Raw genomic sequence first — 26810 nt, forward strand, 5'->3', positions numbered from 1 at the left:
CAGGAAAACACATGCAATCAGTGAAATACACCTCAAATAGCAGAAATGTTTCCCAGGGCACAAATAAGTTCTTACTGTGGTTTGGGATGTGTCATTTTGCCATTCAGTGTTTTATGACTTTGAACACATTTGAAAATGAAGTTGGTTCCATTTTAGCTGAAATTCTAACACTGCTGATGACTTTAATAATGTCAAAAGTCACAAAATATTAATGACAAGCAGACTTTAACACATCTTTGTGTCACCTGGAAACCTTTGACATCTGGTTTGGAGAGTATTTCTGTAGTTAGTCGTATGTTGTCATACTGATGAAGATGCTCAGTGTATTTTGTGTTTAATCTATTTGCAGGTATTTTGTAAGTTGCAATGTCTCTTGCAGCCACTGTAATGTTTCTCAAAAAGAGATTTTTGTTGCCGTTGTTGTTTTTTTTTGACATAATATTTAACATAATAGTTTTTATTCTCTAAAAGCGGTGCCTTTCCATTCCTATATGAGAAATATTGCTTGAAAAAATCACACACTCATATGTGAGAAACTACTCTCTGCTGGCACCTCCTGTCTCTACCATTGTCTCTTACCCTCACAGATGTTCCTCTGCGGGTTGAAATGGTAGCCAGGATGGCAGTGACAGATGTGCCCAGTCAGGCTGTTCTCACATTCTCCATGACCACAAATGTTTCTGCTCAGCCTGCATTCATCTGTCGGTGCTTCAAGGAGGAAACAAAGAACGACGTCATATATATATATACATGCATATATATGGATACATAGATGCAGAAAGCTGAAAATGTCCATGCCGTGCCTACATTTTTCTGTCACTGGCTTTGTTTGCATTCTAGCAGACACTGAAATGCGTCAGACTTTTTTCCAAATTAAAGCCAGTGACAAAGCTGAATAGAAAAAGACCGACTGAAGCTGCCATGAAAGAGAAATTACACTCAAGGAAGACTCTAAAAAAAGTCACACATCTGCACAGAAGACAGACCAGATGAAAGCAGCAGAAGCACAAAAGCCGAGCCCCGTGAGTGCTTTGGATTCCTGCTATTATTCAGCACTTTTTTTTAAATTTTCATTTCATGGAAATGGAGCGTGTCTCTTACCCTAACCTGCTAACCTGCTCTTAAATACCAGCACACTTCACTTCCATAGAACCGAGAGACTGTAAACATGGCCTTGAGGCTGGTTCATGCTTCATGGTTGAATGCATGTGACATGCACGGTGCCCCAAAGCATCAGGTAATCACTAAAGCAAAGCATGCGTCAGATCAGATTGGCTTACTTGACTTATTCCCCCTCCCCCTTTTTGTTGGATTGTTTTAGCCTTTAAAGTGGAGTGCTAAAACAACGCACAATAAAAAAAAATAATAAAAAAAAATGGAGTGCATCACATGACAAATGCTGTTCACCACACGGAGAAAGTCAACATGTCATTTGTGAGAAATAAGCGCTCATCAGGGGATCTTCTCTTACTGGGGAATGTGGGGAGCTGGATTTTTCTACCTTTGTGGTGCATGAAACATGAGCCAGCATTTATATTCAGAACCCTTTAAGAGATTAATAGAAATAAAAAAATTTTAAGCTGGTTTGGCGGCTTGTGTTTGAGACTCACGGAAGACTTTTGTTTGTGTTTCGAAGGGGTCATTGCCGGGGGTCATTCGGATGATTGTCGGCGGGGTGGGTTTAATAACTGTGGAGAAATGAAGTGGGCAGACTTCAGGAGGATGTATGACATGTTCAAGTCCTGATGTTTGATCATTCTTCACAGCATTCAGTCTACAATGTCTACAGATGTTCCCTGCAGTGTGCCTTTAGTGAATGAATTTTCACACGTAGGACTCATGCAGGCGACCCTCAAGGTGCGCTTACCAGGCACACGAGGACGGGTGGTGCTGGTGGGGACCTGGTGCGCAGTGGTCGTTGTCTCTGCATGAATCTGATTGGAAGAGACGATCTGATTTTTAAACGGCAACAGCGATTGCTTTTTATTGCTGTATTAAAATGTAGAAACTATAGCTTACCCTCTTGGTGTGCTCTGAAAGAAACGGCAATAAAGGGAAATTTAAGCTCTCAATTCACATGATTCATATAAAGATTTTTCTAAAAATTGCAAAGAGATTCTTTGTGCACTTACCTTGGTTTTCATGGTCGCTGGGGACGGTGATTTGCACCGTCTCTCTTATGTTTTGCAAAAAGTAGCCTTTCCCAGCAGGGCAGAGTTTTTTGAAGGCCACTGAATGCCGTCGGGAGGAAAAAAGAGGAGAGGACTTAAATGTTGCTTTAATTCTCACACCCTGTAAAACAGGTTCAGCCAACTAATAGTAAGTTTGGAAAATCACTCCGTTGATATGTTTAAGTACAACCAAAAAACTGCATTTTGGACCCTGCAAAGAGAAATTGTCTAAAATCCCATATGGAAATCCCAAAATGCAGGTTTTGTAACTTTAAGAGATAAAGAAACTACACTGCTTAAAAATAATTGATCTGGTCAGTTGAGTAACAGAGGGGGTGAATGGTGGTAATGAAATTAATACCAGGTGCACAGGGCAACAATGAGACAACCCCCAAAACGCTGACATTTCCCCATCAGCAGGACCGGTATCGAGTGCTTAGTGGAAGGAGGGACAGGATGAGTACTGCTAGGGTCACAAAATGACCTCCAGCAGGTCACTGGTGTGAATGTCTCTGACCAAACAATCAGAAGCAGACTTCATGAGGGTGGCCTTATGGCCTGATGTTCTTTATTGGGCCTTGTGCTCCCTGCCTGGCATGGTGAAGTCCTATTGACACAGAGGGACACACACAAATCTACAGGCCTGACTGCCATTAGGCATCAGGATGACATCCTTTGACCCATTTTCAGACCCAATACTCCTCATGTGGAGTACGCAGGCAGTTCCTGGAGGATGAATCATTAGATGCTAATCACAAGGCCCCAACACTCGCCTCACCTAAATCCAATAAAACAACTCTATTTCAGTTTATCTGGCACCAACACTTTGTACTGTCCAAGAGCTCAGTGATGACCTGATCCAGATCTAGCAGAGATTCCACCGGGACACCGTCTGTCCTCCCATTAGGAGCGTGCCCAGATGTTGTCAGGCATGTCAGCACATGGGGGCCATACAAACTACCATTCTGAGCTGCTGCAGTGAAATCTCAGCAGAGCCTACCGGATCAGACTACTGCATAATTTTTCACCTTTTTTCAGGGATCTTTGAATTCAGCCTTTTGCAGGTCAATCATTTTTATTTCATCCTCAAATGATGTGGCATCCTTTCATTCCTAACACATCGCCCGGTCCATATCAGTATAGATATCCAGCATTTCCCCACTGAGCTCTTATATGTTTTCATAGTTTGACTTTAATTTGTTTTGAGCAATGTATGAATGTTTATCTTTTTAAATTCAATTATGAAAAGAAAATTAAGTATATTCTACTTAGTTCACTTAATGGCCTAACAGTTCAAAATCTCCTGCTTTTTTTTCTTATTCGATTCATCCCATCAGACTGAGGAGATCAGAAACTGTTTACATCTGAGAAGCTGTAACGATTTATTTTGTGCAACTATTTTAACTAATTATCAAACACAGCAGCAAACTGTATCTTCAAGCATGGGCAACAAAATGCTTGAACGCTTTCTTTTGTTATTATTATTTCTATTTCAAACTTTCATGTCATCAAGAATGAAGAGCTGAGCTGCATAATGACCTGGAAAAATCTCTACAATATATGTAGCTAAATGAAAATAATGATTATTTATTTAAAGAGGAATTCTCTGTTGATCATAAATAAGTAACTTTGTTTCTAGACTATGCTGGTGTGCAGCGAGTGGACTGATGTCCCCGTGACAAAAACGAACACGACGCTCGACGTGGCAGGAAGTAAAACTCGTAAACTGACTCACCTGTGCCCTCCTCAGGACATCTTTCACAGTTTCGGCCCCAGGCTTTGCCCACTGTGCAGCAGCATACCACCTGGGTGTGGGGGGTCGGCAGCGGGTAATTGCAGCTCCTGTCGTTGGATGCTATCCGGAAGCACTGACCCAGAGGTGGATACTCTAACACAGGAGAAAAGTGTTGTGGCAATCTATCCCGACAGTACATTACACGTTTGGAACGATTGTTTCATGTCTTGTGCTTTGTGGCTGTGCAATAAAAAGCAGAGAAGAGAAGAAAGCCAGAGAGGGTTTATATTCACCAACACATCGATTTCGCTCCAAGACAAAACCAGATTTGCATGAACACTTGAAGCTGCCCAGTGTGTTCAAACAGTCTCCGTCCTGACAGACGCCCTGCATGGAGCACTCGTTGATATCTTCGGGGTCAGAGGGTCAGGTGGAAGAAAAGATAAGTTTAAAATTAAAATGGCAGAAACAACTCCTAAACTTGGCTTTAAACTGTTCTTTTCCTTGTTATAAGCTACTCCTGGATACTGTAAAAAAAGTATTTGGCCCCTTCCTGAGTTTTAAATTTGTTTTTGCACATTTACGTAAATGTTTCAGCTCATTGAACAAATTTTAATATTAAACAAGGACAACCTGAGTAAACCCAAAATGTAGTTTTTAAATTATGTTACCTACTTGGATCTGTGTGAAAAAGTAATTGACCCCTAAAGAACAGCAAGAGCTGCAGTCAGGTGTTTGTGATGACTGCAAAGAGTCTTTCACGGGCCACACTGAAGGCCCGAACGGCCAGGTTGAAGTCATGCCAAAGCTTCTCAATCGAACTTTAATTAGGCGGGTCCAAAACCTTTACAGTGGACTTGCTGGTTTGTTTCGGATCGTTTTTCTCCTGCTAACCCGAGTGCGTTTGTGCTTCAAGACACAAACTGAGGGTCAGACGTTCTCATTCAGGGTTTTCTGGTAGAAAGCAGAATTCATGGTTCCCTCACACTGCTCTGACTGTTTGATGGTATGATGTTCTTTTCATGAAATGTTGCGTTTGTTTTTTAATCAGACTTCGCCTCTTACAACTATAACATGTTTTATGCAAATTGGACAACGAGAAGAAACTCCAGAATTTTTTCTACATTATGTCTCTGCCCCAGATTACAGATTCAGACTCATTTTGACAGTAAGAAAGATCAGGGACAATTTATCTTTAATTGTTTTTGAAATATTCATGTTCAAATATTGGCTCAGATTTTAATGTGTGAAAAACGGTTTGAGAGTGGGTCAATGGAACACTTTGCAAATGAAAAAAGAGAGCAAAATTACCCTGAAAAACATTTAATATATATAGGAAAAAATTCACTGACCTTATTACATGAAACTGTGTGTGATCAAACTGTGGGCCATAAAATGTTTACGCAAATTGGAGATGACGCTCAAGCAAGAAATGTTCTAAATAAGTGGCTGGTTTGACATGGAGTGACCCAAATTCGAGACGGGCCTTTGTGCTCTTTGTGGTCAGCAGTGGTTTTCTCCTTGGACTCTCACACGGCTGCCTTTTTTGTCCAGTCTCTTTCTTATTGTTGAAACATGAACTCTGACCTTGACAGATGGAAAGTGATGCCTGAAGATCCTCTTGGATGAGTCGTCGCTGCGCTCTTGGAGTCATTTTGGTCAGCTGACCACTGCTGGGAAGCTTCACTACTGTACCAAGATTTCTCCATTTACGGATAATGGCTCTCACCGTGGTTCATTAGAGTCCCAAAGCCCCTCATTACTGAGGGGAATTACTTTTTCACAAAGGGTTTGGATAACTTAACTAAGGTCATATTTTAAAAACTGCATTTTCTATTTACTCAGGTTATCTTTGTCGAATATTAACACTTATTGTTTAAAGTAAGAATTCAGGAAGGAGGCTTTAGTTTACCTTTACAGTGAGTGCTGTTGAATCTTTTATAGCCTTGGGGACAAGTAGAGCCATAGTCTTCCACAATGTTCTGTTTGACTGATGCATCTGAGGAAAGACACAGCAGAGCACACAGGTAAAGGTATATGAAAAGCAGAGAGTTTGACATCAAATTATACAAAATGTAAGGTAAATGCACTGCAGTTGCAATTTTGTATACTTCAAATACTACAACAGCCCTTTACAACTAATCAAGCAGCTGTGAAACTCCCACATCACCTGTACTCAGGTATTCTCGTCTAAATCTCATCAGTAAATCTTATATAAGGCTTTAGTGTCTCCCTACTGTTGCTACAGATCTGCAAACTGTTTTGCAACCCAGCTCCACCCCTGCCTCTCCTTTCATGCTGTGTCTGACAATCAATACTGTATCCTTTGTAATGCCTGTTCTGTTCTGCCCAGAGATCTGGCTGCTGTTCTACACACCTCCAGCTTTCCACACAAGCAGGTAGAACAGGAGGAAGTTCCTACACTGAAGTCACAACACTACCTATAGTTTACTGCAGGTGGAAATGAGAGCTTTCTTTTGGATGTAGTCGTCCCGGTTATCTGTTCATGCAACACTTAAACTCCCTCCTAAACTCTTTTCTGAACAAAACTGCTTCCCTGACTTTTTGAACAACTGTCACACAATCAAAGCCTTCAAGCAAAGCGTGAGAAAAGTGAGAATAGTTTTGTAATTATTGTAGAGGTGTGGGAGTTTAATTCTTGATAGGAAAAACACAGAAGTCCTAGTTTAAATGTCAGTAATTGGGGGAAAGCACCTTTTTACTGCGAGCTAAGTGACAGGGCAGTCTCCCAGTGTCTGTGGAGGCTCTCTACAGGTCTCCCACAGTCCAAAGACACGGCAGTCCAGAAACACGAGTTTGGACTGTGGAAGTGGTGTTTCTAAATCACCCATAGGCGTGAATGAGTGCATGAATGAGTGTCTGTCTTTTTGTGTTAACCCCTTTTGACGGACCACCTATCTGGAGGGTACCACACCTCTCACCCAATGACAGCTGAGATAGACTCCAGACTGAAGGGGATGGTTAAAAACTATTGCCTGCAATTCAGTTCAATTCAGTTTAATTTATATAGTGATAAATGTCAACAACAGTTGCATCAAGCAGTTTTATGTTGTAAGCTTACAATAATACAGACAAATACCCAAACTTGAGCAACTGTCATCAAGAGCAAGCACTTGGTGACAGTGGAAAGGAAAAACTCCCTTTTAACAGGAAGAAACCATCTGCTGCGATTGGTTCAGGTTGAAGGGACAAAAAAAGTTTTCATCTGCACAAAACTGCACGTTTATGTCTCAGTAATTGCTACTTCTGATTTTTTATGTATTTGTCTAATTGTGTGGTTATACAGATCAATGTTCCTTTAATACTTTTTAGTTTAAGTTCCATTCTTAGGTCTGAACAAACCTTCCCTTTCTTTTTGTTTTCTTTTCTAATCATAGTTGTTTGAAGTCTTGGGGTGGTAGCCTGCAAGAGAACTGCCTTAAATTTTCTTTCATGAGACCTGAAATAATAAACCACGGTATTCTCCTCCTCCTTCTTACTGTTCAATTTTCCATCAGGGAGTAAAAACATGCAAAGCAGTTTTATGACAGAGCCGTGGAAACACTGCACATTGTGAAATCACAATGGAAACAGAGGCAACACCGCAGCTTACTTTTGTCATCTCATTGAAAAAGAAAAAAGAGATTAAAAATACAACCAGGTGTAACAAAACAGATAGCACTTTTTTGCAAAAACAGCTTTTAAAAGACTAACCAGGATCAGGTTTTGTCAAAGGCCACATTGTCTGAAGCCAGAACTGAGAGAGGGAATAATAGCGGAGTGGAAAAAGCACGAGTAGCCAAGATTTTCATGAAATTTGATCTTCTGCAGCGCGATGACAGCGCTGAACTGGGCAGGCCCATAGGAACATGCTTAACTAGAGGGTTATTTTCCACATTCTCTTTTTCTGTCTCGCTGTCTGTGTGTAATTCTCATAATTTCTTCCGTTTCCCCCACCTTACCGCTAACTTTCATGTAGACGTTCAGACACTCGTTTTTTTAATAGAGGTACAAAGTGATTGTTTTAATCCAGGGCCATAATTTCAGAAGGTGGAAGGTATAAATTGGTGGGAATGCTTCACATTTTTGGCTCAATAAACAGTAATTTTATTCCCGGGAACACACAAGATGTTAATTTAAAAAAAAAAAAAAAATCTTAATACTGTAGATAAAGATGAAAGATAAACCCTAGATGTGTGACATTTACAAAGCTGGTAAAAAAGGACATTTCTTGAGGTACTCACTTGGTAATTTGGGGCACTGATAACATTTGTTTTGTCCCCATGAATTCCCCACACTCCCACAGCAATCCTCCTGATTGGTCAGAACAGGAAGCGGGGTGCTGTTGCACTAAAAGACCAATATTGAGAAATATTAACAATGGCAAAACAAGGAACGCATCTATATTTCAAGTTCAAAACTTCTTACAACTGAACTCACGGCTTGTTTGGGCGTGGTCTCTTGAAAGCAGCGTCCCTTTGGTTTGCGCCTCACCAGGACCTGGCGTGTCCCCGTCTTGTGAGGAGGTTTGATATCCGTTGAGTCGAGTGAGTGAATGATTACGGAGGTGTCTGGCGTGTGGTGAACACGTACATTAAACTGCACTGGAAGAGAAAAATCAGATATGAAAGGAAAGGGAAGAAGAGATATTACAATGTGAAAAGTGCTGAGGCAGACGATAGGTACCTTCTGAGGAGTGATGCCCCGGCTGTGATAAGGGGACGTTGAAGATTGACATTGACGACGTGTGTGTGAACTGGCTGCGGCTTATGCTCGACTCCACAAATTTCTGGCTGTCTGGCTTTAAAGCTACGGGGTACACAGGCTGCTCGTTGCCTCGCGCTGCCTGGGCTTGCTGGAGAGGAAACTGGCAGAGTCGACCGGTGAAGCCGGGAGGGCACAGGCAGTGCTTCCTCGAGCTGCATACTCCTCCATTCAAACACGTCAAGGGACACACAACTGCAGAGAGGACAAGGCAACAGGCGCAGTCTTAGAAATATAAGTTGATAAAGCATGTATTCATTTATTCACTAAAATACAAGTATTTCATACTTTGAAATCCATCAATATGTATTCATGAGTTTTGTCAGACTTAAAGTGCTGATTTAGGATCCCCTGAGTCAGAGGCAGACTTTTATATGATCTTTCATAGAGTGATGTGAACAGCCTTATGATTCAGTAATGTACAGCATAAGTATGGAAGACAGGCCAATGGGTTTGCAGCATAAGCAGGGCAGCGTAAAATCTTCACTTTGAACCGTGCCACCATAAAAAAAATGAATGAGTCCCTGAAGCCAGTCGGCCTGAGCAAGAAAGCAGGTAAAGTCATTGATCTGTATAACGGCTTCACTGTGGCATATGGGAAAGATCTTGAAGTTCGTGGGAAAGCGGCTGGCCTTAAAGGCATATACAGTACTCGCTGCAGGTTTATTAGGTTCCCCGCTGTGTTTATTTAAGTGCAAAGTTGTTGAAATTCCCACAATAAGAACAATCGCAGGAAAGAGATAAGAGAGAGAGCAGGACTGTAAGAAAACAGCAAGCAGTGATGAATCCACAGAGAAAGATAAAAGCCAAACAAGCTAGTGAAGTGGGAGTGAAAGCTTAGTCATGAAGGCCATCTCGTTATTGTGCTTCGATCCATGTTAGGTCTTTGTAACATCCCAAATGTTTGTGATACCTGAGCATCAGTAAAACTACCAAACACATGCACTGCAATTATGAATTAACATCATGAGCCACACGTATACTTAAGAGCAATTCAAGACAGTTATTATTAAATGTGCTGCAATTACATCACACAGCAAAAAATATTCACTGGCCACTTCATTAGGCACAGCAGTTCGACTGCTCATTAGTGCAACTTGTTTAATCTTATCAGCCAATCACATGGAACCAAATCAATACATTTTGTTCAAACTGTGCATTAAAATAGGAAAAGAAAGATTGTTTGAAACTGCCGCGGTTTTTGGTGCCGGACTGAGTGCTTTAGAAACTGCTGACCTGCTGAAATTTTACTCCACAGCCATCTCTAGTGTTTACAGACAATGAGCCAAAAAAAGAAAATATCCAGTTTGTGGCAGAAAATGCCTTGTTGATGTAAGAGGTCAAGGGAGAATGACTGCTTCAAGTCGATAGGAAGGCAGCAGTAAGGTTAGCAGCCACTTGTTACAATCAAGGTATGCAGAGGAGCATCTCTGAACGCACAAGGTGTCACGAGACACTGAAGCAGATGTTGCCTGGTCCGATGAGTCTCAACATGAAAACATGGAACCATCCTGTCCTGTGTCAACAGCGTAGGCAGGATAATGCCCCATGCCACAAAGTTAAAAACATCTCAAACTGGTTTCTTGCAACATGACAATAAGTTCACTGTACTCAAACGTACTTCAGCAGTCATCAGCATCATCTCATGTGATGGAATAGGGGATTCACATCACAGGTGTGCAGCCGCAGCTGCGTGATGATGTCATGGCGGTATGATTGACATGAAACAGATGCTTTGGGAAAATTACACATTATAACTAAACACATCCAGAAAAGGTGTATATAGGGTGCATAACAATGTGACTGTTAGAGCGAAACATCTGAATGATGATGCTCACACAGTAATCTAACAATGAGTTAAATGGTGCACTTTATCAAACCGCTGAGCCCTGCCTTGAAGAAACACGCCTTTACCGCATAAAGATGTTCATCTTTAAGACTGTCTAAGCTTTCCCTCTTGTATTACATAAGAATTTTTTTAGTAAGAGAAATACTGTGTCTGAGCTTAAAAAAGGAGTTAGTCGGTTAATAAATTCCCACATTTTGATAGTAAATCAGGCAGCTGGCAGCAACCAAACCAAGAGGTTTGTGGTTAAAAAGCAGCTGTGGACACTACTCATCAGGTTAAGAGCTTTAATGATGCTGTGCTTGTGTCTTTAATGTGTCTTTTATGTAAGAGAAAAATACGAGTGTTATTAGCTGTCTTCAAAGTTTCTGCCAAAGGAATGTGTGTGCTTTCCAAAATGTTGACCAATTCAGTAATTAAAAAAAAAGCTAGAGGTCTGTTTGAACAACAGAATCCGACTGCATTTAAGGCCCTTTTTTAGGTTATAAACCAACCAATTAGTCAAGAAAAAAAAATTGACTGGATGAAAGCAACTGTTATTTTCTAACAAGCAAGAAAGAAACTAGACTTCAAATGACAGGGTGCTCACTTGTGGTGTTCACACAATGTTTTTGTTTCATTTTTCAGCTCCATTGTTCTCACTTCCTCACACCCTCCCTTTGATTACCAAGATCCAAAACTTTTCTCCTATTAATGCAACTCCCTTTGTCAGAACGGTTTCCCCTCGGTTATTTTGCTGCCGTGTTTTTCTCCTTTGTCTCTTTTCGTGTCACTTGAAGTTGAATTACAGCCTCTTTGTTAAATGCACTCACTGTTGTCTTCCTCCTCCTCACCACCGCTTCAGACTTCTGCCTAAATATAGAGTCCACCATCTCTTCTACATGAGTTCTGCTTAATCACTCAAAACTTCAAATCCATTTTTCACCAAACAAACATTCACTATAGAGCTTACCACTCCTGTATCGCTACAACATTAACTTTGAAGAGGAGAGGAGAGGAGGCCTCTCACTGTTGCTGAGCCAGGTTCGCACACGTGGAAGTAATTAGTTGCAGACTGCCGAGGAGTCTGGGCTGTGGGGTAATTAGGGGACTAGATCACTTTAAGCACAGCAGGGACATCCTCATATGGTGAAAGTCTGGCAGAAAAATGAAAGAACCTCAATGAAACACCCAACAAGTGGCATAAAATATTTTCACTCTGAAGCAACATGGACACTTCAGAGGAAGTCTGCCTATAACACTTTGTGACAGAGGACTTTAACCACTAGGACTTGGTGCAGGCAGCAACATGCAGAATCAGGTGGAAAGGCTCAGGCACAGACTGAAGACTACTTAACTCTGATATAAGAGCTCCAGTTTCCAAGGTTCACATTTCATCTCAGAACTGGATTTCGAATGAGAGGAAACTGGGAAAATGAGGGCCTTGAAAATTGAGATTGCAGACACAGAAAAAGAGCCAGAGGACTTTTTTCCCCGAATCTTACATTAGATTACACAATCTAAACGCACAGAGGCTGTGGAAACGACTAACTGTAGACAGTCTGGACTTGATCTGGGGATGTGTCTGAATGAGACCTGATCCAGCTCCTCAAAAAAGAGAAGAGAGAACATTTTTCATACCTGGAGTTGAATTTCTTGGACACCAGACCGTAGAGTCCTGTGAATAAAACCTCTTGATGTTTTTAGCCTGACGCTGCGCCATGCTACATGCAACAATGCTGATTACACAAACAATACTCTGTGGATAACACACATCATCTGCTTGGTGCATGATTATATATATCACATCTGTTGTTTCTGTGACCGGTCTATTTTTACACTGAGTTGTGAAACACACTGGTTTATCTATTTTAAACAGAAAAACAGTCAAAAACGCCAAAAAGGGTCATTCACAGCATACAGAGATGACAATTCTACGTTGATTTGTTTTTGGAGGGAAAACTCGCTCTGTTGTTTGTGTCTTCTGGCTGTTTAAAGGAACAAACTCCACCCTTGAAAGGTTGTAAAATATACTCCTGACGAAGAGCAAAGTGAGCCTGCAGCTCTAATTAAACTGTAGTTTAAAAAAAAGAAGAGAATTTCATTTTAAAATCAAATCCGGACACACCTAAACAGCAAGAGAGACTATCCGGTCGTTAAGTCTGACGTCACTAGCCGTGTCTGGGCCTAAACTCCGCTGCAGGTCCACATATATCAAACGATCACTATGGCATTACAGAGAGTTGAAAAACTGTCTAAAGTCTTTCATCTTTAATAAAATGATCAGCATTCTGCTCTACCAGGTGTAACAATTGAGTTTAGCATCCAGGCATCCATGAAAACGGAATTTATGACATTTAACGGAGTTAGAAGTTAGCAGGAAGTTAGCTCGCTAGCTTCTATCTAAATACAATATAGCATGTCCTAACTGCGGGGTTTTGGAAACAAATTAAAACGTACAGCTCACTTCCAACATAAATGAAGACAGAAATCTAAACAGTAGTGACGTTTGTAGGGTTACTGAAGTTTGGCTAGCTGGTATATAATGATGTGCTACGTGACCGCTAGCGACACAGCTATGTTAGCATAATATAAACAAGCTAACTTTTTTCCCACTCGATAAAAGTTAACGTGAGTGTTCTCGGTGGTCAGGAACAAATGTAATCGCATGGCAGGATGCTGTAAAAGGACCAAACTTCAGCCAGGAGAACAACTGAGATAATCCATCCACAATACGAGGTTAGTCATTCATATACTGCTGCATGGGCTGGGCTGTAGTTACATCCTAAGGTTTTAAAAACTGAGCTTAAATAAATGATTAGCAGTAATAAAAGCCGAGGGAGGTCAACAATGATCACTGACTGCTTCAGGAGCTTTTTGAGATTAAATAGAAGAAAATACAAAACATTAAACATGTTAACAACACAAAAGCCATATTAAACGCAGACTACTTTAGGCCCGGAAGTAGGATTCATCATGTCATCACTTAACAACCGGATAGATGTAGGAAATATCATCAGCTGTGATATTGCAGATGACCTTATTCCTTCCTTTTTGGGCTTCTTGACAACTATTAAGATGTTCTTCTCTATGTGTTACATGCTGCTGTGAGCGTTTTGTTGTGTAATGTCAAAAAAAAAAAACCCTATATATTTATTTACAAAAAGCATTTCATGGCACTTTAAACAGAAATGTCCGAGTTAACAGAAAAAAAACCAACCTGCAACATCTGGAAATTTCAAATTAAGCCAAAGTGAAAGAGCAAAAATCTGAAGATCCTCAAAGAGGCCATTTCAGACAGGCTTTAAAACTTGGTCAGCCCCTGAGCTCCCATGTTATAGTGTTAAAATGCCTAACTTAACAGCAGAAATAAACATATAAATTTGTTTTTTTTTTTAGGTGTTCGTAACTGGCTATAACTGCCCAGAGATACTGCCATGATGTCTGCTGGGTGGCAAGACGACACAAGCAGCCAAGACGCAACTGTTTCAGGACTTATTGAAGTCTGGTAGATGATCGCGGGATCCTTTCCATGGTAAACAAAAATGCCTCCATAACAACCAGCCAAGTGTTAAAAATAAAAACTACGCAGGAGGAGGCTTTATCACTCAGTGGACCATTTAGGCATATGATGTCAAATCTATCGGAACATGAAGACTGTATACGGGAGCAAAGAGGGCTGAGCACAAAGTGCATTCTGCAACAGCATTCTCTGGATGACTGAGTCTGTGTTCAGGAAGGAGGAACTATGGAGGTTTTGAATAGCTCATGGCCTTAAGCATATAACATCATCTCTAAAACAGTGGAGTCAGTGTGATGCATGTGCATGCTTGGCCTCCATTGGCACCGGGTGACGTGTTTATTCGTTTTTATTCATGATATGACAGACGTGAAAATATGAGCGCTACTTTCTGCTCGGATTCAGGGGTGAGGAAGGTTTCCAGGGTCACAAGAGTTACGTATCAAGTTAAAGCTCCGAGGGCAGGTGGTATTACACCTGCACTTCGTGCCTTTATTATCCTGACGCATAAGCCTCCGCTTCACATCTTCCTCCTTTAAGTTCGAGCCATGCACAGACTAATGTTTCCTGCAGATTTTGTTTGTAAGTGGGTGTGTTTGTTTGTGTGAGAGTGCTATTAAGTCAAGGGTGTATCGCCTCCTCAGAATGCTGCTGCGGTGGAGCGACTGCACCACATTACAAGCTGAAATGGGCACAACGTTTAAAAGCTGAGATCATAACAAAGGGTTTTACTCTTCGGCGGACTTTCCCTTTAAATCATCACCTCGGAGTTCATTGGCAGAATTTATGATCCAAAGTCGCTCAGCGACTCCGTCTGTCAGCTAGCTTAGCCTCTCGGAGACAGACGCCCTCTGTTTTCCACCACACCTTTGTCTTTACAGATCTAACACATTCCTGAACCGAGAGGTGGTGTGTTATTAAAAATCAAACGTGCTTAAGAGTTATTTGGTGGTCTAGATGAATGTGAGGCATGAACAGGGCTGGCTGTGTCAGTGGCGGGATGTGGAACATGTGCATCTGAAGCAACTACTCTATTATGAACAATATTTTCCACATGTTAAAAAAACAACTGAAGAAGTAGAGAACAGTCCATGATTTCAACATTACTCACTGCTAATCCATGCCAAATCGATCCACATAAAGTTTTTAATAGATAACTTCATTCACTTCAGATCATGTAGACACACCACACTGCCATATCATATTTTTGATCTATCTTTCCAAAATGTGGTTGGAGTGGAGCTAAGAAAGCATTTGAAGTTGACCTTGTGCTTTGCTGTTATGCTTTCAAGACCTAATTTAATTTTGAATGCCAGCTTCCCCGTACGTTCCAAGAGTCAGGAAGCTTATAATTTTCCCACCCACCGCTGACTTCAGAAGAAAGACACGAACAGCACAAAGAGACAGGAGGGAGACTCCTTGTCTTCAAGCTCTTATCATCAGCACTTCAAGTGATGGACAAATGAGAGGGAACAAACAGTGTATTTATTATATATGTATATCGAGTACATGTTAAAGTGAGGGAATAAAGCCACACGAGAGAGATGTAAAATCCACAGACTAAAAAATAAGTGGATTATTGCGATTCCCAGACACTTATTTCTTTAAGAAAAAAAAATAGATTGGTACATTCCTCAGCTCCTACGTAAGCAAGCCCAGTGTAAAGAGAAAGACATAAATAATGTCCAAAGAAAGCCCAGGAAGAATCGATCAGATTGAAAGATCTGAAAAGTTTAATGATGTTAAAGAAAGAAACAAAGAAAGAGAGAAAGAAAGAGTTGCCCTTTGAGTACCCTGTGAAAAACCCACCCACTCACTTCTGTCTGTCTGGAGATGACGCATCATCAGCCCCCTCCCTCCACAGCGTCCTTTCAGCCGCAGCCGCACCCTCCCAGCACAAAAACAACAAATTACAGTCCTACAGACTGCAACTCACTGAACTGAAAGCTACCCCACGTAATCTTGAGCCATACAGATGATACAATGGCCCGATCTGTCTCCGTCTCTCACTACAGTCCTCTGGCCAAACTTAGCAAGCTAACCCGTCTGAAAGTTGGTGATGACTCCCGCTGAGTCACTTTCACTGTGATTCAGTCCCTGGATGGGTTTTTGGTCGACATGCCCGGATCTTATTGGCCCGTACAGCTGCAGGAATACAGAGTGCGTCACCACCAGGAGTTGTTTTTAGACTGGTGGAGCTTTCAAATTATTACTGAGTAATTGTGAAGCATGACACAGTTGGTAGTTGGTGTTTATCTTCAGTGGAAGTAATGATTACATCAAACTGAGTGTAGAAATATCTAAAAATGTACTCCAACATGTTTTTTTTAATGGATGGATGGATGTTTTCTTCCACATAGTGAGTAATTCTCATCAAGATTTTATGAAAATTCCACTTGGTGGTTTATTAAAGTGGACCTTTTCCTCATTCATTGCTCCATATTCATAGTCCTGGACTCTACTACAGTAGAGTGGGTCAGTATGAGTCACAGCTGCTTATTTTTCTTATACTGTACCTTAATGCAGCCTCTCGGTTCACCCACGGTCCAACACAAGCCATTTAAGCCTTAAAAGGTGCCTTAAGGCCACCCTTCTTTCAGGTCAGCTTTCTCTTAATTGGCTGTTGCTTGGCTTGGCTTCAGATGCAGTTGTTTAGTTTCCACAAACACAGCCAGGTGCTTGAGGGTACTGCCACTAAATCAGGTTCTAAGTAAACTAACTGCAAACCCACTAAAAAACATAATTTGTCAGACTTGATTGGGCAGTCTTTTAAATCCATCCATCCACGTTCAACGCCGAACCTGATCCAGAATATAGGAGCTGGGAGCAGCTACAAAGATTACAGCAGGAAGTCTGAATATTTGGTACAATAGGTCAGCTTTAGTGTTCACAGTGAAACATAAACACTGCTTCTTTGTTTTTCATGGCCTCTGTGGTCTCATATGGAATATGAAAGTGGTGAAGCTCAACCTAGCTTAATGCCTGCGAGTGGAAAACTAGCTTTAACCCCGTGACCCTGTTTTCATCTTTTAAAAAGTGCCTCCAGGATTACTTCTGGTTATATTTTTTTCTTCTCATTGACCTGAGAGAACTGTGACTAAACAACACTGGCTCCCATAAACAGTTGCCACAAGAGCCGGTGTTTAAAACGAGAAGAAGAGAATGGCTATCATCATATGACGTGCTTCCCTTTACCATCAAACCACGTCCCCAAATACACCCACCGTCAACTGGCACTGTGAGACCACATACCACGCCAAGCAAGGGACGACGCATGAAGTGGGTCAGACTCCCGCAGCTGAGCCAGACACTGGGAGTAAATGACATAATCACCGCCTTATGAAAACACAAACCTGCGTACACATTCCTCCTCCTCCTTCTCCTCCTACTCTCCCCCTGTAGAGCTCCCGCTCCTCCATCAACCCCCAGAAACTCTGGACGGCCTCACTTTCAGCTATCCAAACAACAGTGCTGCCCTTTGCCAGAGTCCAGCACTGTCACTGAAGGCTTTCATTACCTCTCTCTCTCTCACACACACACAAAGGCTAAAACAACAGTTTGTTAACATTACAGAGACGGGATGATGACAACGACGACTGCTCCCGAGAAACAGAAGCAGCCGTCATTAAGGGGGATCAGTCTGAGTATAAGGAGGGCCGCAATTATCCAGATCTAAATCAAACCCTGCCTTGCGCAATGTGGTTTTCACATGTCATGGAAATATGCAACCACACTGCACAGCTTTTTAGCGGGCACAAATCCAGTGTTACCCCATCACGCCCCTCTGGCACATACGTTTTGTGGAAAGAGAGCAAGAGAGTCAGATAGAATCTTGGCACCGGTGCAGATGATGTCATCTAATGACTATCTAAAAGCCTCGGCTATAAGGACTGCAGGGCAGGCAGGTAAGAGTGCTGACTGTGCTCTGCTGAGATTATGTCAGATACCTGTGCTGTGAGATACTCAGCACTGGAGTGCGTGGCAGGTAATGTCTGCAGGGCGCTCTGTCTCAGGCCGGGGCAGGAGGCAGCGCTGGCGGAGGCCATGTTATTCTGTTTACCCTTCCTAATCGCTACAGCTACAGGGTCTCTGCTCGGTGTGGGTGCAGTCCCCAGCATTCCTCTCAGTAGCTTTAAATAACTGCTCCATTCCCCCCTCTCACTACACAAATGGGAGGAGAGTGTTAAAGATGGCAAAGAGGGTTGTTTGTTTGAGCTCGGTTCATTCAGCACACCGCTCCCAGACACAGTCACATGCAAAAAATATACACGCCGTTGCCCTGAGACGATTTAAAAGAGAGCACCTCTAATTGCTGCTTTGTTTCCACAAAGTTCATTTAATGAGATGCTTTTTTTTTTCTCTTTTTCTTCGCGCTGAAAAGTAGGATTAAAGCGCTCGGAGCGGCCTGTAAGACTAGAAAAGCGCTACATAAATGCAGGCTATTTAGAGTCTGATTGGATGGGGAACTCCGGCTTAAGATCATGTGGATGTTGGCTCTGAGTGAGTGTTGTGGTGCAAGCTTGACTAAAGTAAAATTTTAAAAAAAGGAAAAACTGACTGTGGAGTTAACCTTTTTAAAAGGCCACGCTTCACTGAGGGGAAGCTGCACTGAATCGAAACAAAGTGACTAAAACTGGGTGTGTTTATCTTTTAAACGATAAAGCATTTTCACAGCTTTACCAGTTGGATCCACTTTTATGAGGAGAGCCCACAGTGGAAACTAAGGCAAAAAAAGAAAAGGTTAACGAGAACACAAAACCTCCCAAATAATTACAAGCATTATTTAAATGGACACACGGAGGTTACACCTATTTACATTAAAACTCAGCCTTGGCAACGGGGTCAATGGCCAGCCTGTAAACAGCAGCCAAAGGTAAGAAGCTTTCGTGATTATTAAGCTGGGAATGAATGTGCCTGAGAGTCCATCGCTCATGCGTGTTTGTGTGTTTGTGAGTTTGTGAGCACGGGAGCCGTGCCCAGCTTTGCCTCTGAGCTCAGTCCAGCCTGTGGCAAAAAATTCGGAGTGCTGCAGGTTTCTTGGTTGCCTGTGTTAGACCGCTTTCTCCAAAGTTTGGCATGACAGAGAAAAGAGCGTGTGGGGAAGAGCAGAGGGCTTTGAAAGGTAAAATAAACTTGCCTCCCTAAAGAGAAAGAAGGAGAGAAAAAGCAGAACAGCCCTGACTGCTGTATTTAACTGACTTGTGTTCATCTTCAGGCTCCCATGGACCTCTGACCCATGCCAAGGGAAAACCAAAACAAACCACAAGGCTACTACTGTCACTTTACCCTAAATACAAAACCACATGGGAAATCCTCAAATAGCCATTTCCACTTGTCATGATGCCCATTTTAGGGGACGCAAGCCCAGACTGAGCTATGATAAGAACCACTTCCTGTGCAAACGAGGCCCTGCCCCCCCTCACAGCATTCCCTTAGTTATTCCAGAAAAAGATGAGAATCTGGAGCTGCCTGGCAACAGCAGGCCTGATAAAGAGGAGATGCAGAGGAGAGAGGGAGCTGTCTGGGAGCTGAGCAGCTGCTGTCAGGAAGGCAAGATATATTGGATGCCTCCGTGCTAGCAACAGCGAGAAACATTTAGACTTGGACTAAACGCCTTAGTCAAAGCAACCACAGTATGTGCACTGCTTTTATGTAGCCATTGATTCTGAAAGAAATACATAATTCTGACAAAGTACAAGATGTTTAAACTTTTAGAAGCAATAAAGCAGCAAACATAGCATCATATTGCTGTCTATTTTTCTCTCTCACCAACAGTTTGAACCAAGATTGAAAGTGTTGGGGATAAAATAAGTTTTTAAAAGGGGTTATAGCATGTGATCAGCATAAGTTAAGGTCATTCACGGGTTTGCAACTCTTTCATCCTTTTTAATATTTTCCAGTCTCTGAATGCTAAAATTCAACTTTAATAAATAAAACTATGTATTCTGCAATAGTTTTGTCGCCATCATAACCACCTAACCCCCTGCAGAGCCCTGTGATTACTTACATAGGCACCATGTGGAGTCCATGAGGAGGGCAAATTGTATGTTGCTGCAAACACTTCTTTTTTCTGCCTGCCATGCCTGGAAGGAATTCTTTGCTTTCATCAGTTTTATAAAGTGTAAAGTGAAATGCAGATTCATTTATGACACATGCAATCAACGCTAGCGTATCGACAAAACAAATCGGATGTCGTAATCTGATGGCCGATCCTGAATGGGACATACTTAGGAATAAAACGATGTCCTGTAACGTCTGCCTGTGTGCAAACGTTCTCTTATAGAAAGTCCAAATGAGCAGCGTGCTGTGCAGGTGATTTATATTCATGTGCTCCAGGTTATTCACACTGAGACAATCTGCTCTGTCTGAACATCTGGGTGGTCGCCTCTCCGTCTGTCTGTCCCAGTCTGCAACAGCATAATGACATCCCGCGCACATCAAACAGATTCATTATTTCTATTTATTACTTGATTTATATTTTGGATAATTGCTGTTTATGAACTAGTGTATTTTTAAACATAAAGAAGCTCGGGCCTTTACGCAAACAAAGCTTCTGTGGTATATTGCTGGAAAAACAGAGTAATTGTTTAAAGCTGCTCTAATCTATGCCATACCTTTTTATTTTAGTCACAGCACTGCGCCAAAGTCTTAAATCACCCCTCATTTCTTTATGTTTTGGATCTTTCTGCCTTTTTTTTTTTTCAGTTCTCTCAAGATGATCCCACACTGCTTCATTCATGTTGAGGTCTGGGCTGTGGGGAAGCCAATCCATGACTACCAGAAATGTAGCTCCAAACCATGACAGATGGCTGTAGACACTCACTGTTGCTTCTCTCCTGACCTCCTCCATACATGCTGATGGCAATTTAAACCAAAAGTTCCAAATTTGGATTCATCTCTCCAGCAGACCTGCTGTCACTAATTTTCAGTCCAGTTTTTGTGTGAGCAAATCTGAGCATTTTCTCTCTGTTCCCCTTGCTTAAAAATGGCTTCTTAACAGCCATCCTTCCACTGAGACTGTTTCTGATGAGGCTTCGACAAACAGCACGTGGATCAGCTGAGAGATCAAATGAGTCCTGTGTCAGGTGTTTGCTGGATTCCTTCTTATTTCTTAAGGACATGACTTTCAGATCAAGTACACCCGCTGTAGATAGTCTTTAGGCCTTCTTCTGTCCTCTGCTTGTCCAGTTTCCTCAAATTTGTTTAATGACACGCTGCACGCCATGGTGAGTTTTCAGCTAATAAATCTTTGGGAATCCCCCTGTTGGTGCAAATTTACTCTTTTGTATTTGTTAAACTGTGTTATCTTTGCCATTTTTCATAGATTCAACTAAAGAAATTAGTAAACAAATAGGATATTTTAGGACATTTTGTTAGTAACAAAGTGCCTACAGATAGAAATTGGTTCTTTGCTAAGTTGTCTGTTATGTGTAGACACAACATTTGTTCATCCCTTGAGCTAGCTGCCTGTTTTATGCTTGAATGATACATAGGTCAGCGTGAAGTGACTTAACAAACAAACAAAAACAGTCACTGTGCTGAATATGTTTGGGAAAAGCAGCCAATGTCCAAAGAAAACCTTAGAGAGATCTTCAGAAAGCCTGGTGAACTGTTGCTCGAGACCACTCGAAAAAATGTACAAGTCTGGTTTCTTAGAAGCAAAATATAAAGAAATGGGTGCCAGCTCAAAAGTTTTGTACAGTAACATACAAAGAATATAAATCGTGCAGAGTGATTTCACATTCTTTAGCTCAGCCGCTTTAGTTTTAAGTGCCTGTCACTGGCTGAAAAGTCAGAGCATCAACGAACTGAGGAGGGTTTTATGATCACCATAAATACACGCACTGTACCTGTATTATTTAGCTTTTGATATATTTAACTTTGGATAACTTCTTTGACCTACTAAAACAGAACAAACAGAAGTAACGAACAGGATTTTACTTCCCTCTTTCAGTTTAATATAAAATAAATGACCTGTTTTGCCGTGGAAACACAAACTTTTGAGAACATGTCAAGTAAAGCAAAGCAAAAAGTCTCAGTGAACTACATTATGACTAAAAGTGTATCTTGGTTCTGAATGTGTTTGCTCTTTAAAGACTCTTCTTTACTTCTACAGACTGACAGGAATCATATTTTCTTTTGTGGAAAAGTTTTGTTCAGTCTGGGCGTCAGGCTCGCCGTTGCTTACATCACAACTGCTCAAATATGGAAAAGTCTTCATATTGTTGCTGCTATAGCCTTGGCCGTTTTAACACGGGAGAGAGAAATTTCCACTTGTCCAGACCACATTCCAGCGCTCGCGCTGAACAGCACACATCTCCTGTGCAAGCTGGAGTCGACTCCTCGGTCCCTCTCTGCAAAAACTCCGATAAACGGACAGATAAATCCGGGAGACGGGACTGTGTGACGACATGATCTCGTTATCCAGACACACTGCGAAACAGCATGAGGCATTCCAGGAATCCGACGCGTCTCTCTTGAATTACTTTACACAGAAGCTCCATAAAACGTGACGTACCGCAGGGAAATCGGGGGGAGAAGAGGGAAGACTGATGCCGGAGCCAACTCTTTGCCTCTACACTGTGTCAGAGTGGAAGAATACTGTCACAGCAGTGCAAGTACCATTCACTTGGCCTCAATTGAATCCAGCCTGCTTCGACTCCAGCTACGACTCTACACGCAACTGCAACTCTGTGCAAACCTGTGTGTGATGAATGCAAAATGCACCACAACCACAACCTGCTGCTGCCACTCCTCCCTCCCCACAGGCATTGTTTATTTTTCATCCAGCAGCTCTGCATCTTAGTTTGGTTAAAAAATAAAGGAGAGAGAGAGCACATAAGTGGAAGACAAATCTATTTTTAGAAATATGTGAGTTTTAAGAAAGAAAAAGAAGAAAGAAGCCGTATCATGTTAATAAATACTGAGCTGTGCCGTGCAGTGTAGTGTATTAGCTCACTTTCATTACTGTTATTGAGTTAATTCACTGTCAGACTGTGTTAGCTCAATCTCACTCTGTACACCGAGCCACTGAGGGTAAATCCATTTGTGGAGCGGCACACTGATGTAGACTGCGAGGCTCCAAGTCTCAACCACAGCTGATCTGATACAGCATAGAAACAGCTCCACTCATGCCAACCAGACACTGGAGTGAGGGAGGTGGGGAAAGTATAGATCTTAAGAGTACATTTATGTGCCATGTAATGAGCCGTGCCTTACTAATTAAAGTGTAACCCAGGAACGTTTTCCAGATGCAGCGGAGGGTAAACCTCAGCTCACCTCATCTTATCCACCTATTTATTTGCAGTTTCCTCACATGAACCCACGGAGCCTATCAGCAGCAGGTATGGAACCAAAAGGCCTCGAGATGATCAGATATGCTTGCTTTGAACCGGTTATTTTGTGGATTATGGGCCATTTTTTGTCACATGGAGTTGGTTTTGATTTTTAGGTGGACTTTATTGTTTCAACTCGCGCTCGTGCTATCAACTAACCTTGAAATGAGCTAAAAGTGTTTCAGATTTTCAGGCATAACCTTTTCTTATAGAGAAGCACGGTTGGGCCAGTTTTAGGTGTTTTATGGAGCTCCACATTGGTATAATAAGCTTTTAAGAAAGTCAGCTTTTAAGCAAACAAACAGGCCTCCCTCACCTCTCTACAGGGGCGATGTGCCAAAAAGTGATTTCCATGGTTTCTCCTTGTTTCTTATGTCTAATATCTTTACTTATTTTGGTAAACAGATGGAGGGGAACATGATGCTGGGGAAACTTAAAGTATGCCTATATAATTGTAATGTTATATTTGTTACAGTTTCTGCTGTCCTGTTGGCCAGATCCCTTATGAAGATTGTTTTTATCTGCATAAATAAAGAATATATAAAAGTCACTTTGCCAAAACCCCTCCAGCTTCGCCTTGTGACAGAAATGTTCCTTCTGGCTTTAAATGACAGGACATCAGTCATGATGTGAGATGTGTTTGGCATATTTTTGACAGATTGAAGGCCAATGAGTCATTTATAATCGTTTAAATAATCGCGATCATGTCTTTTTGCAATTACCGGAAATCAACAGGGATAACCACAACGTAAAAGCCTGGGGTCAGGACAGGGCTCTCAATCGCAGGGGGTCTATTTAATCGCCCCCAGCCCTCATAAGAAACTGCCTCCGTCACTTACCGACCCTGAAGCCCGGTCCGGTGAGCGTGTCGGCCCCCTGCCCGTTCTCCGCGATCAGCGTGGTGTTGTTGCCCTGCTCGCAGGTATTATGGCACTGCCCCTTCAGGCAGACCCGCTTGCAGATGAGAGGAGCGATGACCACCTTGAAACGCTCGCGTGTGGAGGAGCGCTCCGTGCACCACACCAGCCTGTGGACGCTCAGCCAGATGACAAGCAGATGGGAGATCAGAGAGGGCATCCTGGCATCCTTTCACTGCCCTCCACAGAGACCCCGGGACATTTAATCACAAGCTGAGGGTTTCAGCTCCAGCTCAAAGGCGCCTGCTTTGTTAACACAGAGGGAAACTTTTGACGTCTCATACGGTGGTGGAAAAACAAAAAACAAAAACGTGTGTCCTCCCTCCTGTTTTCTTCTTTGGGAAAAATAAACTCAGTTCCCTCGCGTACCCATGTGATCCATCTGCAAAACCGACGCGTTTGGCATCCTCGGAAGCTTCTCCTAGTTGCGCTCGTTCCAAAAAAGTTGCAGGAGTTGCTCTTTTGCTTTTGTCGCTCTTCCTTCTTCTCGCCTGTTGCTTTGGAGGGCTGGAGAGGAGTGCGTATGTGGGTTTGGAAGAGAAAGAAGAGAGGGAGGAGAGGAGGAGAAGGGGTGAGCCAGCCCTCTCTGGAGAACTTGGCGGCAGGCCAGCCAGGCGGTGCAGGAGCAAAGCTGAAAGTGGTTTCCTTGTTGGTTATTTCTCCTCTAACAGCCCTCCTCTGCTCTATTACCCCCGCACAGACAAATCACAGCTGCACAGCTGTGCGTGTCACTCTCAAATAGAAAAAAATAAAACAAAACATGGACACAGGCTAATAATTCACTCCGTGTACGTGAGATTCTAGTGCGTGAAAATGCACTGGCCTCTCCGATGTTCCTCTCTATGTCTGTAAAATATCAGCCAGTGTTCATACACTGATCATAACATGTCATTACGCCGCAGTGTGTCACTGCACTACATCAGCCATTTTATTTGAATATTTAGCTTTTCACTTGAAGCTAAAAAATATCAGTCATGTGGATTTCTTCAAGATTTTACAGGCAGTCTAATATTTCTTGTATTGTGTGATGAGCTTCTTTATATTTCACAGCTCAGATATTTAAATAGCCATAAGGATGTCCAGAAGCAGGGTACAGCTGAAAAGCCAGTATCCCAAGGGACCACTGGTGCTGAATGACATATACATGCTATATACATGCACTGAAAGAAAGGCCATGTTGGATTTACTTGATTCAATAGTGGACATTGGTTGCACACAAATGTTTTGCTTTAGCAGAAACTTAAACAATTGAGTTAAATCAACACAACTTTTTCATATTCAGTAAACCTGTGCATTTTGTGTTCATAAAACGTGATTGAAACATGTTCAGATGAAGTAAGTTGAGCTCTAGAATATTTTAATCCTTCACTATTTTGTCATTTTATTTCAACACTATTCAATAACTTTTACCCCAATACTACTTGGTCACTTAAATACTACATGTTGTCTTCATATTACATAATGTTCAACAAAGTCTAGAGTCTGGTTACCATAAAAATTGAATGGATCTACAACAACTACATCCTGCTATCTTTATCCTGGTTGCAGGGGGGCTGGGAAATAACCCTGAAGTGATAGGTTACAAGGCAGGGTACACCCTGGACAACTCACAAACAACCATTTACACTTACATTGACAGGTAATTTAGAATCACAAATTAATTTAACTCTAACAACTGCATGACTTTTAACTGTGGGAAGAAACCAGAATACCCAGAGAGAAACCAGTGCAAACTAGCCAGATTGTGGATTTGAACCCAGGACCTTCTTACTGTGAAGCAACAGCACTAACCACCATGCCAACAATCTAGGATACAAGAAAGCTATGATTTCCTGTGTTTGATGCAGAATTTTTTTGTTTTTGTCCTTGACAGGTTAATCCACAATAAATAGCAATAGCATACACATTGTATGTGTCTAGTTGTCTGCCTCTTATAACTCCAGTGATTTTCCTGCAGTTTGAAATCTCATGTGATCTTGCTAATTTCACGAGTCCAGCAACGAACCATTAGATTGTATCATGTCATCTCAACAAGGACAAATTAAGTTGTTGAATTTCATACAGATCCTTCATGATTTAATTATGTTCGTAGAAACATGAAATTATTGTGTTCAATTACAAGTTAGACTTTTTTAAATGTAACAACCACCCAATTTCCTTTTTAGGTATACCAAAAAAATGTAGAGGTGGCTGCTCGACTTGACTGAGATGGATGCCTTCCTGAAACCCCGATCCAAAGAGTGCGAGACTGAAACCCGTGCAGCTTCGCGGGATTTAACATTGCTATATTATTGACTTACTTCACTTGAACACGATATGAACAATTTAATGTAGCCTCTCTGCATATCATGTAGTTTCTACACTACATAGTTACACTTAATGTTAAAGCATGAGGCAATTGTGTTAAATACACGCAAGATGCTTACGTATATCCAAGAGCTGGCCAATCCCTTTTTTTTCAGTGTGCTTACAGCCATTGTGTGTGTATTGTCTTTTAAGAAGAGTTCACCAGGTTTGAAACATAAGGCCCGGGGACCAGAATT

General features: G+C 41.8%; 1 protein-coding gene across 1 annotated transcript in view; it reads right to left on the reverse strand.

Moving 5' to 3' along the window:
* The window catches only part of ltbp3 (latent transforming growth factor beta binding protein 3), a 40643-nt gene extending 15848 nt beyond the window's left edge, over nt 1-24795 (reverse strand). The window contains exons 1-12 of the mRNA XM_087847236.1: nt 24190-24795; nt 8593-8865; nt 8347-8510; nt 8151-8256; nt 5819-5905; nt 4200-4316; nt 3907-4059; nt 2133-2231; nt 2020-2033; nt 1868-1934; nt 1611-1688; nt 580-708 (exon numbers count right to left, since the gene is read on the reverse strand). Coding sequence (XP_087703362.1) covers nt 580-708; nt 1611-1688; nt 1868-1934; nt 2020-2033; nt 2133-2231; nt 3907-4059; nt 4200-4316; nt 5819-5905; nt 8151-8256; nt 8347-8510; nt 8593-8865; nt 24190-24427 — 1525 coding nt within the window. The 5' untranslated portion in view covers nt 24428-24795. The remainder of the gene's footprint in view (nt 1-579; nt 709-1610; nt 1689-1867; nt 1935-2019; nt 2034-2132; nt 2232-3906; nt 4060-4199; nt 4317-5818; nt 5906-8150; nt 8257-8346; nt 8511-8592; nt 8866-24189) is intronic.
* Between the last annotated feature and the right edge of the window lie 2015 nt (nt 24796-26810).

Source organism: Neolamprologus brichardi, chromosome 10 (assembly GCF_056152115.1).
Source record: "Neolamprologus brichardi isolate AB-2024 chromosome 10, ASM5615211v1, whole genome shotgun sequence".
Taxonomy (NCBI): Eukaryota; Metazoa; Chordata; class Actinopteri; order Cichliformes; family Cichlidae; genus Neolamprologus; species Neolamprologus brichardi.